This window comes from Bacillus rossius, chromosome 7 (assembly GCF_032445375.1).
Source record: "Bacillus rossius redtenbacheri isolate Brsri chromosome 7, Brsri_v3, whole genome shotgun sequence".
In the NCBI taxonomy this organism is placed as follows: domain Eukaryota; kingdom Metazoa; phylum Arthropoda; class Insecta; order Phasmatodea; family Bacillidae; genus Bacillus; species Bacillus rossius.
This window is the reverse complement of record NC_086335.1, coordinates 66,691,923-66,706,862: the sequence shown is the minus strand read 5'-3', so window position 1 is coordinate 66,706,862 and position 14,940 is coordinate 66,691,923. Positions and strand designations below refer to the sequence as shown.

Below are 14,940 nucleotides of genomic sequence, written 5' to 3'. Positions count from 1 at the left end.
ATTTTACAATGTTTTGGCATTTAATACAGTTTCAGTATAAAGAATCAAACAAACTACGCATATACAGCATATTAAAAACACGTGCTTCTGCATGTGCTGCTACCTGTCAAGCTGCCATAGAACTACTTACTAGTGGGGTGACTCTGCGGACAGCGCATTAGTGCGCACCGCGCGCTTTGCCCAGAGTGTAACTGCAGGAATTATCTCACTTCATAAAAAAGCCGGACATTTTGGAGCATTAAGAAAAATCCGGCCGGACGCAAAAAAATACATAAAAAGGAGGACATGTCCTCCTTTTGCCGGACGTCTGGTAACCCTACTCACGGGAGAACTCCCCGCCGTCACCAGCCGAGCGGGAATTGCAGACAAATTGAACCTGGTTTCCCCACCAGGAGTCCAATCACTGAAACTAATAACCCTCACGGACCCGCCATCATCTGGATCAGTGGCTCTCGGTCTTTTGTTAGCCGAGACCTTCAATCTACGTGTTTTAATTTAAAGAGAGTCCATAATTCATACAACAATACGCTAGAGCTCTGTTCTCATTGGACGATGGATGGTTTCGGCACGCCCTGAAGAAAAATAAACCAATAATAACCTTTCAAAATTCAAATGACCAAATCACACGCAACCTGGCCGGAAGGCAACAGCCTGTGGATTATAGCGGCTTATTTGCGGAGGCCTGAAAAATTCGCGGATTCATTTCGTGTTATGCTAAAATTAAAATAATTATACCTTATTGCTGCTTCTGCCATTGGTTCACTGTTAATCTGGAGGACTGAGGGCCAATTAGAGACCCTCACTCATGTAAGTGTTGTATCACAGTCCACCCAGTCGAGACGACTCACAAGTCAGCAGCCAATGAACAGGTGGCATTTGCCCGAGTGTGTAGAAGATATTGGGAGTCTATCCTGAAGGTCATCGAACCCGCGAATTTTTCCGGTCTCTACTTATTTGTGAAGTGTGTGGAGTTCCTCCTGCACTGTCAATGGAGCAGAAATATTCATGTAAAATAAATTATATTTGTAAGTCTGTACATTTACATGAAAACAACTGTATCGCGACCATATAGTGTTCGCAGCAATACTGGGTTCGGAATCTTACCAGAGCATGTTATGCTTTGTGTTGTCTAGAACCTCCAATAGATAATGTTATTTATAAACCGTTCCCTTGATAGCATTCCAGTATTAACTGCGCGCATTAATATGCATAATAACAAAAATCAAGTCCATTGATTGAATATTCGAATATATTTTCAATGGTTTAAAAAAAATTATTGTTGAATGAAATACACAGTTATGTGGTAATAAATGCTCAGTATTATCTTTAAAAACGTATTTCACACTCGTATATGCCATGCGTAATGTTAACAAACTATTTCTTGGCAACTGGTTTCCAAAAAAAAAAAAATCCTTCGTAAAAGTACAGAACAATTTATTTCCTGTGTGGTACCGGAAAATTAAACGAGTTTTTGCAGGTCCCTGATGATTGTAGACCGAAACTATGCGGGGTTTCAATTAGGTTAAAATTTGGAATGCTCCTACGATGGCCCATGCTGTAGGTGGAGGGGCCCAGCCAGTGAGAAATATTCCAGCGAAAAAAGGAGTCTGTCGCAGCCCGCTCAGAATACCTGCCATTGCCGACTGTCACTGGGCTGTCATCGTTGCGACGCTGCCACTGGGGGGCGGAGTCCCGGGCAGGCTCGAACCACGGAGTACTGCGGGATGTCGCCCCTAACCTCCGGGAAGCCTTCTTTTCACAGACGAGAGAGCCAAACTCCCGATCGTGCATTTTCGGTTTTTTTTTTTGTTCATTGTAAAAGGTTAAGTTAGCTACATTATAAATACTTTAAAACATCGTGGACGATTGATTTGGTTAGGATAGCTACATTAAAGATACTGTGAAATCATGTAAACGGTTTCCTAGCCCTGGATAGCTACATATTATAAAAAGTTATTTGCTAAGCAACTATAAAATGATTTTACAGTATTTTTAATGTAGCTATACTTACCTAATAAAACCAACCATCCACAATGTTTTAATGTATTTATAATGTAGCTAACCTATCCTAATCGACCGCAAAATTTAATGCCACACCGGTTTATACAATGAGATAGAACGAAAAAAAAAAAAAAAAAAAGCGAGCATGAACTTCGGGGAACTTCGGGTTTCGGCTCTCTAGTCTGTGAAATGAAGGCTTCCCCCTAACCACCAGTGTTGGGTTATTAGCGCAGGGTCTGGCGGGTTTTTCTGTTATTTTGTGTGTGTTTTATTAAGCTTCTAGAATTTCGTGTTCTTGCTCTGATTTCAAATATATTATTAATGTTACAGTGACCAATTGTTCACAAATAGGTTTTGTAAATTAAATTGTCTATTTAATTTTTTTTTTTTTGAGAAACTTAAGACCGATTTAGTTTTCAATATCAGAATGAAACAAATCGCATGCGACCATGTGGTGTATAATAAAACGCACTGTCGAAATCGTAAACGTTATCTCGCGTTTTGTGCGTGTTGGGGTCAACGAACAGATCTGTGTTGACATACGATATTGGTTAATCCTCCCGTTAGCAGTCGTTGCCTGATTACCTAAACCCCAGTTAGCGGTCGTTGTCTGATTACCTAAACCCTGTTAGCAGTCGTCTGATTACCTAAACCCAAGTTAGCAGTCGTCTTATTACCTAAACCCCAGTTAGCAGTCGTTGTCTGATTATCTAAACCCCAGTTAGCAGTCGTCTGATTAACTAAACCCCAGTTATCAGTCGTTGTCTGATTACCTAAACCCCAGTTAGCAGTCTTTGTCTGATTACCTAAACTCCAGTTAGCAGTCGTCGTCTGATTACCTAAACCCCAGTTAGCGGTCGTTGTCTGATTACCTAAACCCCAGTTTGCGGTCTTTGTCTGATTACCTAAACTCCAGTTAGTGGTCGCGTGCCGGCGACTTTTTTGATTGATGGCCCGTCAGCGTTGAGCGCTACAAAATGGAGGACATCGTAGCAGCCGGCACCTACAACTTGCTACAGCTACTCTAGGAGGAAATAAACCTCTCTTATGAATAACGAATCAAATTATTTAAAAAAAATAATGATAAAGCGTGCGTGGACGTGGATGTAAATGGTACTATAATAGCTAAAATGGTACTATAATAGCGGCACATTCAACTTTAACGGCTGACAGATGAGCGCAAATTATTCCCTGTGGTCTGAGGAGCGGTGGATTATGGAAACGAGGGGAAGCCTACTATTCACATACCTCCGATAGGTCCCGAAACATTTGTCAAGTTTTCCTTCCGCTCTTGCATCTTCGCGGTCGGAACACAGACAAAAAGAATTTTCTGTATTTTTACTTTGGAAACCTACAAGACAGATATTGTAACCATGTACAAAATTTACTCCTAATTTCGATACTTTTGTAAGTATCACCCTAGCACCTGGGTTTTAACACACTTATATCATTCAAACTAGCATCTGTAGATGAAAAGACTCTGCTATTTATAACCAGCTAGCACTATCGGATACCATCCGAGCTTCACATACACGTCAGTCCGTCATGGGCCACCATTGCAGAGAAGAATCTTTCATTGTTAATTCAACATCTATTTTAATTCTAAAGCCGGCTGCTGATTGACTGACAAGCCACGCGGATAAACGTTTGTTTTTGTAACAAACACACAACTACACCGTCAACAATACATTGTATGTGTAAAAAGTCACGATATTTATCATAAAATCATCCTGTGGATGTAGCAGTTCTTATAAAAAAAAATGACATTTAATAAGTCTGTTGACAAAATTAATCGGTCCATAGAGGGCGCAGTGCATTGAATCTGTCCTGACGCATAGAGTTCAGGCGTCACAGATACTACTTACGTTCAATGACTATGGACAGGAAAAATTCGCGGGTTAAATGACCGGTAGGATGAACTTCATTGTTTTACGTACAAACGGTCAAATGTCACCCACTCATTAGCTGCTGTCTTGTGATTGCTGGATGATACATAGAGATGAAATAAAATCATAAACGAAAACCAATAAAACGCAGGTTTTTTCAGAAAGAAAACGTTATTATTAATTGTTTTATTCATGTATATTTTAATGAAGTATTTTAATAGTTATAGACTCAATAAAACTTTATAAAATATTCTAAAATGATTCTCATTCATTTTATTAAATAATTGTTTTGTTCTTTCTCGTATTCAAATACTATATCATCTAAATCTGATAAATGTGACCTGGTACGTATCATATGAATACCGTTTTCTATTACTTTTAAGACAATTAAAACAAATATTAACCATTTAACAAAGAAACTTTACAAAAAAAATTGGTTGTCTGTAAAGTCGGTTTACGGACGATAGTTTAACGTGACGTCATAACAAAACATTGATGAAATTATTGCATAATTTTATGAATAAAATTGAATCATTTTTATTGAATTATCACTATTTTGTATGGATACAAAGAAGGACTGAAATAAAATCTACAAATTAATTGATAAAAATTTACTTTTATTTGCACTCATTGATTCAAATATGTTTATTACTTCAACGAACAGATTATTTTAACTATAACTTTTATACATGTTTGCTATTTAACTTCTTCCAATCTGTGTTAATCTGTTAAGGATAGGACGATGATGGGAAAAGTAGGAAACGAATGGGATTGTTTCAAGTTTAATGTGCCTCGAAAAAGTCAAATCGATGGTTGTTCCAATCTAGTGGAAGAGAGATAGATGCGGAGCAAGCGTACAATGAGCGTAACGGGACACAGCGTAACGAGACAATGTGCGTTACGGGACCCTTTTTCGTGCGTGCAGTCGGCGTTCATCGATTTATTAGTCGTTGTCACGTCATACATTTCGCAGACCTGTGATATTCGGTGTGGGCAGTATTGACAAAATAATTTTGTAGCGCCCACACAGCTGTTTTTTCCCCCCTGGTATAAGGACCTAGCAGGTTCGGTCTCGGTGGCCACCTGGGCGAACCGAGTCGTCGATAACCATCTGAAAATACATGGTTATTGCACCAAGGACAGCGATACCTGCCTGCCACCTGGCGGTGGTATTTCCGCGTGCGATTGTGGAAAGTGTCGTGGCGCGTGGAGGTCGTACCGAGCCTGGAAATTTGCGTATTTGGTTACGTAACTTGCCCGTTGCGAGATGAGGACGTAACATGAAAGCGCGGGACGCGAGATCACAGGACAGTCGTTGCAGATTATGGGTCCCCGCCTACCCGGACACACACACGGTGCGCAGAGCTTCAGGAAAAACAACGCGAAGATATCCGAGTGGGGTCTGCTTACGAAAAGCATTTAAGAGTTCGCTGAGGGCCGAAAAGTACTTTTGATTTCGGATTAAGTTTTTAAACTGTATTTTTAGAAGAGTTGAAATGGCTAAAAAGCATGTTTTCGGAGTAATTTTTAGGCGTAGAACAACCGGTACAGATTCTTGAAAGCACATAAGGGACTTGCATTACACATTTATCTTCATTTCTCGGCCATACAATATTACGGTCACCGCTCAAATTCCACAGTTGTCCTGTGACGACGAGAAGACTGCGCGCCAGTTCAGAAGCGACACCGCGCTAGAAGCACCAGCGAGCGTCGCGCTTATCATCGACTGTTCAAGATATAAATATCTAAGGGTGAATGAGTAGTCCTGTTCTCGTATTTCGCAGATTCTAATCGCGTCTAACATTCCATCTCGAAAAACCGATTTCATATGTGCAATTATAACGATAGCCAAATGTTGTGTGTTATTACGAACTATTTCTCGGCGAATTGGTTCCAAAGGAATCGTTTGTAAAAAGTGCAGAAATTTTTTTTTGTGTGTGATCACGCCGACCAGTTCAGCCGACATTTCCAAATAATGTCGAAACAAACACACGCCCCGGATTTTGAAGCCATTAAGTTACAAAAAAATTGGTTGTCTGTAAAGTCGGTTTACGGACGATAGTTTAACGTGAAAACGTCATAACAAAACATTGGTGAAATGATTGCATACTTTTATGAATAAAATTGAATCATTTTTATTTAATTATCACTATAATGGGAGTGTTTCAAGTTTAATGTGCCTCGAAAAAGTCAAATCGATGGTTGTTCCAATCGAGTGGAAGAGAGATAGATGCGGCTCAAGCGTACAATGAGCGTAACGGGACAATGTGCGTTACGTGACACTTTTTCGTGCGTTCAGCCGGCGTTCATCGATTTATTAGACGTTGTCACGTCAAAACGTAGATCAGTGAGAGGTTCGTCTGGCGTCTTGGTCGTAAATCAGCAGCAACCTTCTGGAGACGAAACTGCTTTCCTGCGCATTCAGCCCGGATTTATGCGTTGACTGCGGTCGTGCTCGCCTGTACAACTGGTCTAACCAGTTATTTTTTTTGTCAACACATCGCTTCCAAGAGTAGGATAGCAAACTTAATACAGTTTATACACTACAACAAAAAATTACCTCTTGTTACTGCGAAGATTGAACGCAACCAACCAAACGCCTGGCATGTGAAATAAATTTTTAAAAAATCCAAAAAAATATGTGTAATTGAAGTCACTTTTTTGCTGATAATACTAAAATATACCTGCACGGGCAGGTAAAAAAATATTGAAACACATTAATTCAGTGTGTCACTACTGCGTGTTCCACATTTACGTCGGCATAGCTCGTATTTGCGTTTATGGTTCAAACAAAACTCTTATGAGTCGATTATGGTAATTTTATGTTAATATCCCATGTTATACAGCCATTTCAAAAGACAGTAAGTTCACTTTTACGATCGAGTTCTGGACAAATTTCAGGATATCGCATTGACTAGCGGACACGTATGAGAAGTTGATATTTTATGTTCGTTACTTTAATTGACAGCTCCATGAATAGCAACGGAACGAACGTTGTGTTTTGTATCTTTACACGCAGGTTAATCGTGTCAACAGAGATGTTTCAATAATTTGTTCTTCACAGTTCTGATTTTTTTTTCCTTTTGTCGCTTTCTCGTTTCTTGTGCAAATTTTTACACAAAAACAGGCGCCCGCTCAACAATACGCGGAGCTGGTGACCATTAATGAGATCGCTACACTTGGGGAAATAAAATCTCTTTCGTGGGCGTGACTTTAAAGCATTATGTTCCGTCCGTTCAGTTATGAATAGAGACCCGTGAATTTCGCGGATTCAATGACCTCCAGGATAGACTCCAATATCCTCTACACACTCGGGCAAATGCCAACTGTTCATTGGCTGTTGACTTGTGAATCGTCTCGACTGTGATTCAATATTTCTATGAGTGAGGGTCTCTAATTGGTCCTCAGTCCTCCAGATTAACAGTGAACCAATGGCAGAAGCCGCACTAAGGTATAATTATTTGCATTTTAGCATAACACGAAATGAATCCGCGAATTTTTTTTTAAGTCTCTAGCCATCGCAAGACCCTGGCCCCGGCATCCACGCGTCAGGAGCCGCGAGTGAATCAAGCCGCGAGCCGGTGCATCGGAACGCGCCCGGGAAGGACTGGAGCTGCAGTCTGACCTCGGGGTCGACTTAAGGCCGCCCGCACCGGACGCGTGACGTCACGGAACCGGCTCCTCCTGGCGCATGCGCAGCTGCCAGCTCCGCTTCCGCTCTCGACCCCTCCCACCAGCCCCCTGCCCAACAGGCGAGTCCGGCGAAGCTCGTTCAGTCCGTGTTCGCGATCTACATACAACGCGGGAAATGCCAAGGTTTCCCGGGAGCTTTCCGCTCCGTTACACACCCGAGTTTCCTTGTATCTGCCGTGCGTCACGTTACGTAACAGATACGAAATGATCTGACTGCAATATGGCACTCCGTATTGGCGGCCGTCTGCAAGGGAAGCCATTGTCCTGTTTGGCCGGGCCATTCAGGAGGTGTTTGCTTCCGCACTGAATGGCTGTGATTCGCGTATCAACAGTAAACATGTACCTGAAAGAAACTCGACCAATCACGGAACACGGACGATGCCGCAGGGGGGCAGGAAGCTGAAGGCGGAAGCATCCGGCAGCGACCGTGACACTGACGTCACAGCATTCCTCAGCGTACTCGCGTGACGTCACGCCCCGGTCATAATTCTCATTTAGGCGCTACGCAAACGGGAAAGCCCAAAACGTTAGAGTTTTTTTTTAAAAAACCTTTTTATAAATTTAAACCTTTTTATAAATTATGCAGGACGCAAAACCGCAACGCAAGCATCGGCAAAATTTCCAACTTCTTGTGTTTCTGTTTGCGTTTCCGTCTTCCACAATTTAAGTGAAGTGTTCCGACAATTATTAAAGACGTAGACATTGTGTGTATAACAGGATAATATGTGTTATTTACAAAATGAATCACATTTTTACTTGTTACACTTTCGCATAGTGAAAGCAAAAACACGATTTAATCAAATTATTAATATTGTCACATATTTTCATGATAAAAAATCAATTATCAAAACAAGCCCAAGGAATAAATTTTATTCCTGATTTTTTTTTGGTCAATTTCAAGCTGTAGGCTTGGTGACGTCTTGCGTCTAACGTGCTTTATAATTGGCCGCGATTATCTTGCGTTGGTTGCTTGTTGTGTCGATGCGTCATTGTAAACCCGCCCTTATTACCACCACGTAACAGATTATTTACATGCTGGTGTAACGAGCAAATGGCGTCCAGATTCGAACGCAATACACTTTTTTCAGAGACATGATTGTATCATAACACCAGATATCTTATCAATTCTATTTTCAGCACTTGGCAAGTCATGACGAACTATTTCCGCTCGACACAATCTGGTGACTTGAGGACAATTTGAGGTGTCCTTTAGAAGAAAACTAGTTGCAACCAAAGTAAATAACTTCAACTTATGGGAGATGGTATCGACTGAAAAACGTCGAATTCTCAGAAGGAATAAAAGTTCGCATAAGTATTCCTAGACTTTGTATGTATCTATTATCAAGTTAAAACAATAATAAAAAAAACAGTGTGTAGGTATTGTTCAAAATTTGGTATCGGTACCTCCGTGTAGTGTTAATTATTTCGGTTTGAATACAAAAAGTATGTGGTTTTATGACTGGCACAGTACCAACGTTTAAAAAATTTGCTGCAATTTATTAGGTGATATTGTCTAGCTATGTTGAAGTGCTAGCACGGCCAATGTAATTTGAAGACTGGAAATTAAAAAGGCTGTAAGTGCCACAATGAACATTCTGAGAAAAATCAATTAAAGACTTGAATAATACAAATTTATTAAAAAAAAATTAAACATTACAATTACTAGTTAATGTACCTGGAAAACAAAGTATAGTTTAAAAATTAAAAAAAAGAAGGAGAAAAATGAGTATTAACATCAGTAAAATTGAAAAGATGAAATTCCACATATCGTTTTCTTGATTAGGGCTGTATGTGCCATTGTCAAAATAATGTCTGAATCTAATTAAGCGTTTCATACTCTGATGGTGTTGGAATAAAATATGCGCTGTTCATCTGAATCCAAGTATGGAAGCATTTGTTCGAGATCTTTCTTCTTTTCTTTAGAAATACTAGTTGGTTCCAGCTAACGTCATTCATTTTATTCTGTCGACAACGCGGTTTAGAAGTTGATGCGCTGCAGCGCCATCTAGCGGCGAGTTACAAAAACACGGATAGCAAAAAAAACTTCTACAAGAAAAAAAAAACACTTCGACGTCATACATACCAACATCGCATTATATTTATATAATATAATAATTGCTCTGTAATATTAGCAAACGTTTTATTATGAATAATTTTAATAGATAGAAACACGTACAACTTTTGAAGAAGCAAAATGTATTTGAAAGTAAAATTAGATTTATAATTTGGACAGAAACGAACAATAAACGCGAAGAACGGCGCAAGTGTTTGTAAACAAACCGTAACTGTGAGACGGGAACGAACCTTGACGCATGAGAGCCTGCGAGCTCCACATGACGTCACGCCGCGACCGAGAGTCTGGAACGGTGTATCGAGCGGCCGCCGCAGCAGGAGCGCGGCGCTGCGGCGACTGCGAGAACCCACGTGACCTTTACGTAACAGCGCCTCCCCTCCACGCGGGCTGGCGGGCGGGTTGGCGCATGCGCGCCGGGCGACGCGGCGTCAGTCCAGTCGGGTCGATGCGAGGGGAAGCAAGGCACGGACGCTTCGTGGCGGGATGTGACATGGAGCAGGCGAGGGAGGCGTTCTCGGGCCGCGACTACCGGCTGGCGGCGGAGATGTACGAGCGGTGCGCGCGCGAGCGGGGCGGCTGGACGGCGGAGCTGGCGCAGGGCTACGCCAACTCCCTGGCTCGGTGCGGCCGCCTCAAGGAGGCCCTGGACGTGTGGGCGCACTGCGGCCGGCCGCCCCCGGGCCCGGACCGCCTCCGGCACCTCGCCGCAGCGCTGGCAGAGGCCGTGACGGCCTCGCCGCCCCCGCCGCCCCCGCCGCCCCAGCAGCTGGCGTGCCCCGGGTGCGACGGCGTGCTGCTGGTGCCGGTGACCGCCCCCTGCGGACACACGTACTGCCGGCGGTGCGCGCCGCGGGGGCCGTGCCGCGTGTGCGGCCACAAGGCGGGGGCGGCGGCCCTGGAGACCAACATCCTGGTGCAGGACCTGGTGGAGAAGTGGTGGCCCGACCAGCTGGCGGCGGCGCGCCTGCGCAACGAGGGCAACGAGCTCTTCCAGAAGAACCTGCTGGAGCAGGCGCTCGCCAAGTACGACGAGGCGGCGCAGTTCGGTGAGTGCTGCCAACCATGACCCACTTTGCTGCGAAGCGTCCTTCTGATTGGCACGTCTGACATTCAAACAGCTAGGGTACAACAGGCTTTAAAACCTACCGACGGCAACAATGAACTAAACTAAACGCGCGTGGTGTTTTTCGACGTAACGGTCTAATTTCGTAGCCTATGTATGTGCGATGGAAGTTGGTTTACGTAATCGTAACATCCTAGCGCCTAAACGCACGCGATTGGACAAACAGTCCGTGTGTGCACAACGCCTTGTGACTCAACTCCGTTACGTAACGTCGGCCGAGAGGCACCGTGCGGGAGATCACCAAATATGTGTATTTTTTTTCCCCCCTCGATCTTCCCATTCTTCCCTATTTTTGACAGTAGTCGTTCTGCCCGATTTAGAGGTAGTTTCTGCAAATTGTCTCCTTTTTGAATCATTTAAAAAATTGATTTTTCAACCTACAGAACGAATTGTGTAAGTCACGCATCTGTTCCTGAAATTTTTTTAGGTTAAATTATTTTACCACGAAAAACGTAAGCTGAAATACTTTTTTTTCTTAATCGCGAGAAAAATTAGATGTTCGCATACCAATAGAATATCACCGGAGATAAATGTTTCTGTTTTGAGGCGCGGACAGTGCAAATAGTCGAGAAGTGCCAAAGCACACAGCGATGTGACAAAGGTCGCGCCAAGGCTGTTGTCTTTCTTTTGTTCGAGACGTGTCACTGGGGTCTGCCGTGCTCGAAGTTGACGGGGGTTCTTGACCTTCAGATCGCGCGCAGGAGGAAGGGATAACTAGGGGGGGGGGGGGGGGGGGGAAAGAGAGAGAGAGAAAGCGGTTTGGTTTGTTGTGGAAGGTCCATCGAGGTCCTCTGTAGTCTAGACTTCCACGTATGTCGAGTCTCCCTTTTTCTACAAAACCACCTCGGCGGAGCAAGCCGCGACAGTTCCTAAAAATAACGAACTTACGTAACCGCGTAAAAAGTCTCCGGTACATACGTAATCGGTGACGTGTTACTCGGACCACTTCTGGACTTGGATTTGTCCGTGGTTGTACTGTCCCGTGATTCTAAAGGTGTTAGGAATGTACTGTACTGTACTGAATGTACCTGTACTGTGGTTATGTTATGCAGCCCGATAATGTGTGTGTGCATTATCCGTCAACCTTCACACATTGTTTCAACGTGCTTGCAAAATGCTTTGTTCAAATTGGCGTTACGTAACTGACTTAGCCATTCTGAACTTACACGCTTAGTAACTACATGTGTACTATGTAGTTTGGAAGTTTGTGTGCATTTATTCATATTGTTCTGTGTATTATTGTGAATCATATTGACAGTCACTTGTTTTTGCACTATTGACATCACGGCAACGGTGTCGCATTTTCTTAGTATTTTCGTTCTTCATTTTGTATAAAATCGTCTTACTGTTCCAATTATTTTAAAACTACAACTTCAGTGCTGAAAAAAATTATGAAAATTGAACTACAAATGCTTACGTGCTTGTAAGAAGGATTTTGTCAGTTATTTGGTGTTCACCCTTTTATAAATTTATTTCTATGAAAAATATTCCAAATTACTAACATATTAATCTAAAAAGATTATTTTTTTTACTGAACAGGATCACGTGACTGTTCTGTCAACAGGATTTGTCAACTGGATCACGGCCATGGATAACGTTATGTAATGTGTTACGTGATCGTGGCAGGCGTAACGGTTATTCCGTTTCTAAACGGTCGGTTCACTTCCGAATTCTAGTGGTCCACTGGAAATTACAATTAGCCGTAGTTATACAATTGTTTGGCAACGAACTTCATTGTGAAATACTAACATGTGGCTGATTCATTCTAGAAAGTTCAATTTTTTATGGTACTTTGAAGCAGTAGCGGATCCAGAGGGGGGGCTAAGGGGCTCAAGCCCCCTCCAAAAGCATCTGGGTCCACTACTGTTTTAGTGTTTGCCTTGATAAAGCCTAGCCTCAGCTGGTTCAAGCCCCTCCCAAACCAAAATCCTGGATCCTCCACTGCTTTGAAGACATATGAAGTTTTGTCTATATACTCTAATTGCACTCCTTTTGAATATTATTGAAGCAAACTAATTTTTTTGATAAGTACAAAAAATAAATAAACGTGAAAATTAATTAACATAACGCAGTTAGGTCATTCAATGAATAATGATGTTGAATACACAAGTGCTATGCCAGTATCAATGCAGATTTTTTAAAAATTCTTAAACTAAAATATGTGCCCGTCTAATTACGACTTTATAATTTAACCCAAACATTGGTTGTTTTGAAAAGGAATGCTGTGTCTTTTTTTTTTACATCAGATCATTTTGCCAGAACACTTTTGACAAATATTTGGCAAATTAAGAATGAAATGCGCAGAAGACAAAAATACCAATATACCTAACAGAGTGCTCGACAGGGGCGTAGCAAGGGAGGGGGGGGGGGTTAGGGGTTCAAACCCCTCCCCCCCCCCCCCCCCCCTTAGCACCAAATCTTTAATTAAATTTCTTATTCATCACTCAAACAAATTTCATATTAAAAATTAATAAAATTTTTACCATTACAATATTTAAATTTAAGTACCGAAAACTGCTAAAATAGCACTATTTTACACCTTAAAATCCAAATTTTCCCGGGGGAGGACCCCCGGATCCCCCGCTTTAATACGAGGGAGGGAGCCATGCTTCTTAACACCCCCCATACACAAATCCTGGCTACGCCACTGGTGCTCGATGACGTCACACTGTAACATAATCATGCGGAGTGACGCCACGGAACTCGGGTAATTCCGCCCTCCGTCATTTCCTGCTTCCACTTTTCGAACCAGTTACATAGTTGTTGGTTTCCTTATTTGCCTGTTCTCGTAGCGCACACACGTGCCGATTTAACGGTTTTGTGGCGATGATTAAGGGCCTATTTCTCTCCCCCCCTCCCCTCCCAGAACTATTTACCTGGGCACACATACAGCGTATAGAGCCACAGAAAAAAAATTTTTGATTATAAAACTCCTCTAGATATCCGAGTACTGCCTGTTTACGAAATGATTTTAAGAATATGTCGAGGTCGGGTGAGTAGTTCTGCTTCCGTATTTCGTTTTCAAAAAATAGCTAAAACGCTGTTTTCGGAATAATATGTAGCCATGAAACACCTGGCAACAATAGCACTCAAGGGACACCTGCAGTACACCTTTGTCTTCATTTCTCCGCCATTTAATGTTTATGGTTCTGCTCAATTCTCAAAGTTGGCCTATCCTCTATGCACAATGAGAAGACTGCTAGCCAACCCACCGCCTTGCGCTTAGAGACGGTCCTATTGGAGGGGCGGAGAGGACCTTTCCCCCTTCCCCTTGTCTACCCTTCCCCTTTCCAACCCTCTACCTTCCAATACCAATTTCCTCCCCCATCCCGTATCCGCACATCTTCCTAGAACTGAAAAAAAAAGTGTGTACTTGGAGTCCACGTGCGATAGAAGCTAAACTTCTTTATTATTAGGAACATATATAGAACAATTAATAGTATTTTTTTTATTAAACAATACATAATAATTGAGAATAGTAAGGACGTAGATACGATCTGAAATGAAAATAGGTATATGTAGAGATATATCATTAATATTATTTTATTGAACAATAGTTCAAATAGTAAGGATGCGGGTATGATCTCAAACGAAAAAAAAAAAAAAAAAGTGTGTGCGTGGAGATCTCGCTATACAGCAGTGAAACTCCTTGCTTATTAGGTAGGTATAGCTAAAGCTAAATTATTATTTTTTATTTGAACTAGAGATAAAATAGGATGAGGGTATGATCTTAAATTTAAAATAAAATAAAAATTAATGTTTAAAATGTATATTTTACAAGAAATTCGGTATTTAATTTTGTCAAAAATATGAATCATTTACGGTTTATTATTAGTTTATCATTTTTTATGCAACATTATCCGCAGAATAATTAGTGTATATCATAGTGACAATGGACTTATGATAGCTAAAATTCGACACAAACGTTTGGGATTTAATATGTTCAAATTCCTATAAAATACAGCATAAATTGTTGTACCCGTCTGGTAGTTGGGGTATTAAGTTAATTGCACGAATCAATTTCCATATGAATAAATAAATTGGAAATTATAAAGAAAAAGAGAAACCGTTTTAATCGTGGAAAACGGGAGAGGAAAAGGTTTGGCAATTTTTTTATCGATAGAAAAACAATAACAAAAATGAAACTGAAATGCATGAAAATT

General features: G+C 41.6%; 1 protein-coding gene across 1 annotated transcript in view; it reads left to right on the top strand.

Moving 5' to 3' along the window:
- Window positions 1-10,099: 10,099 nt before the first annotated feature.
- LOC134534256 (LON peptidase N-terminal domain and RING finger protein 3) overlaps window positions 10,100-14,940 on the top strand; it is a 95,843-nt gene continuing 91,002 nt past the window's right edge. The window contains exon 1 of the mRNA XM_063372548.1: window positions 10,100-10,700. Coding sequence (XP_063228618.1) covers window positions 10,100-10,700 — 601 coding nt within the window. The remainder of the gene's footprint in view (window positions 10,701-14,940) is intronic.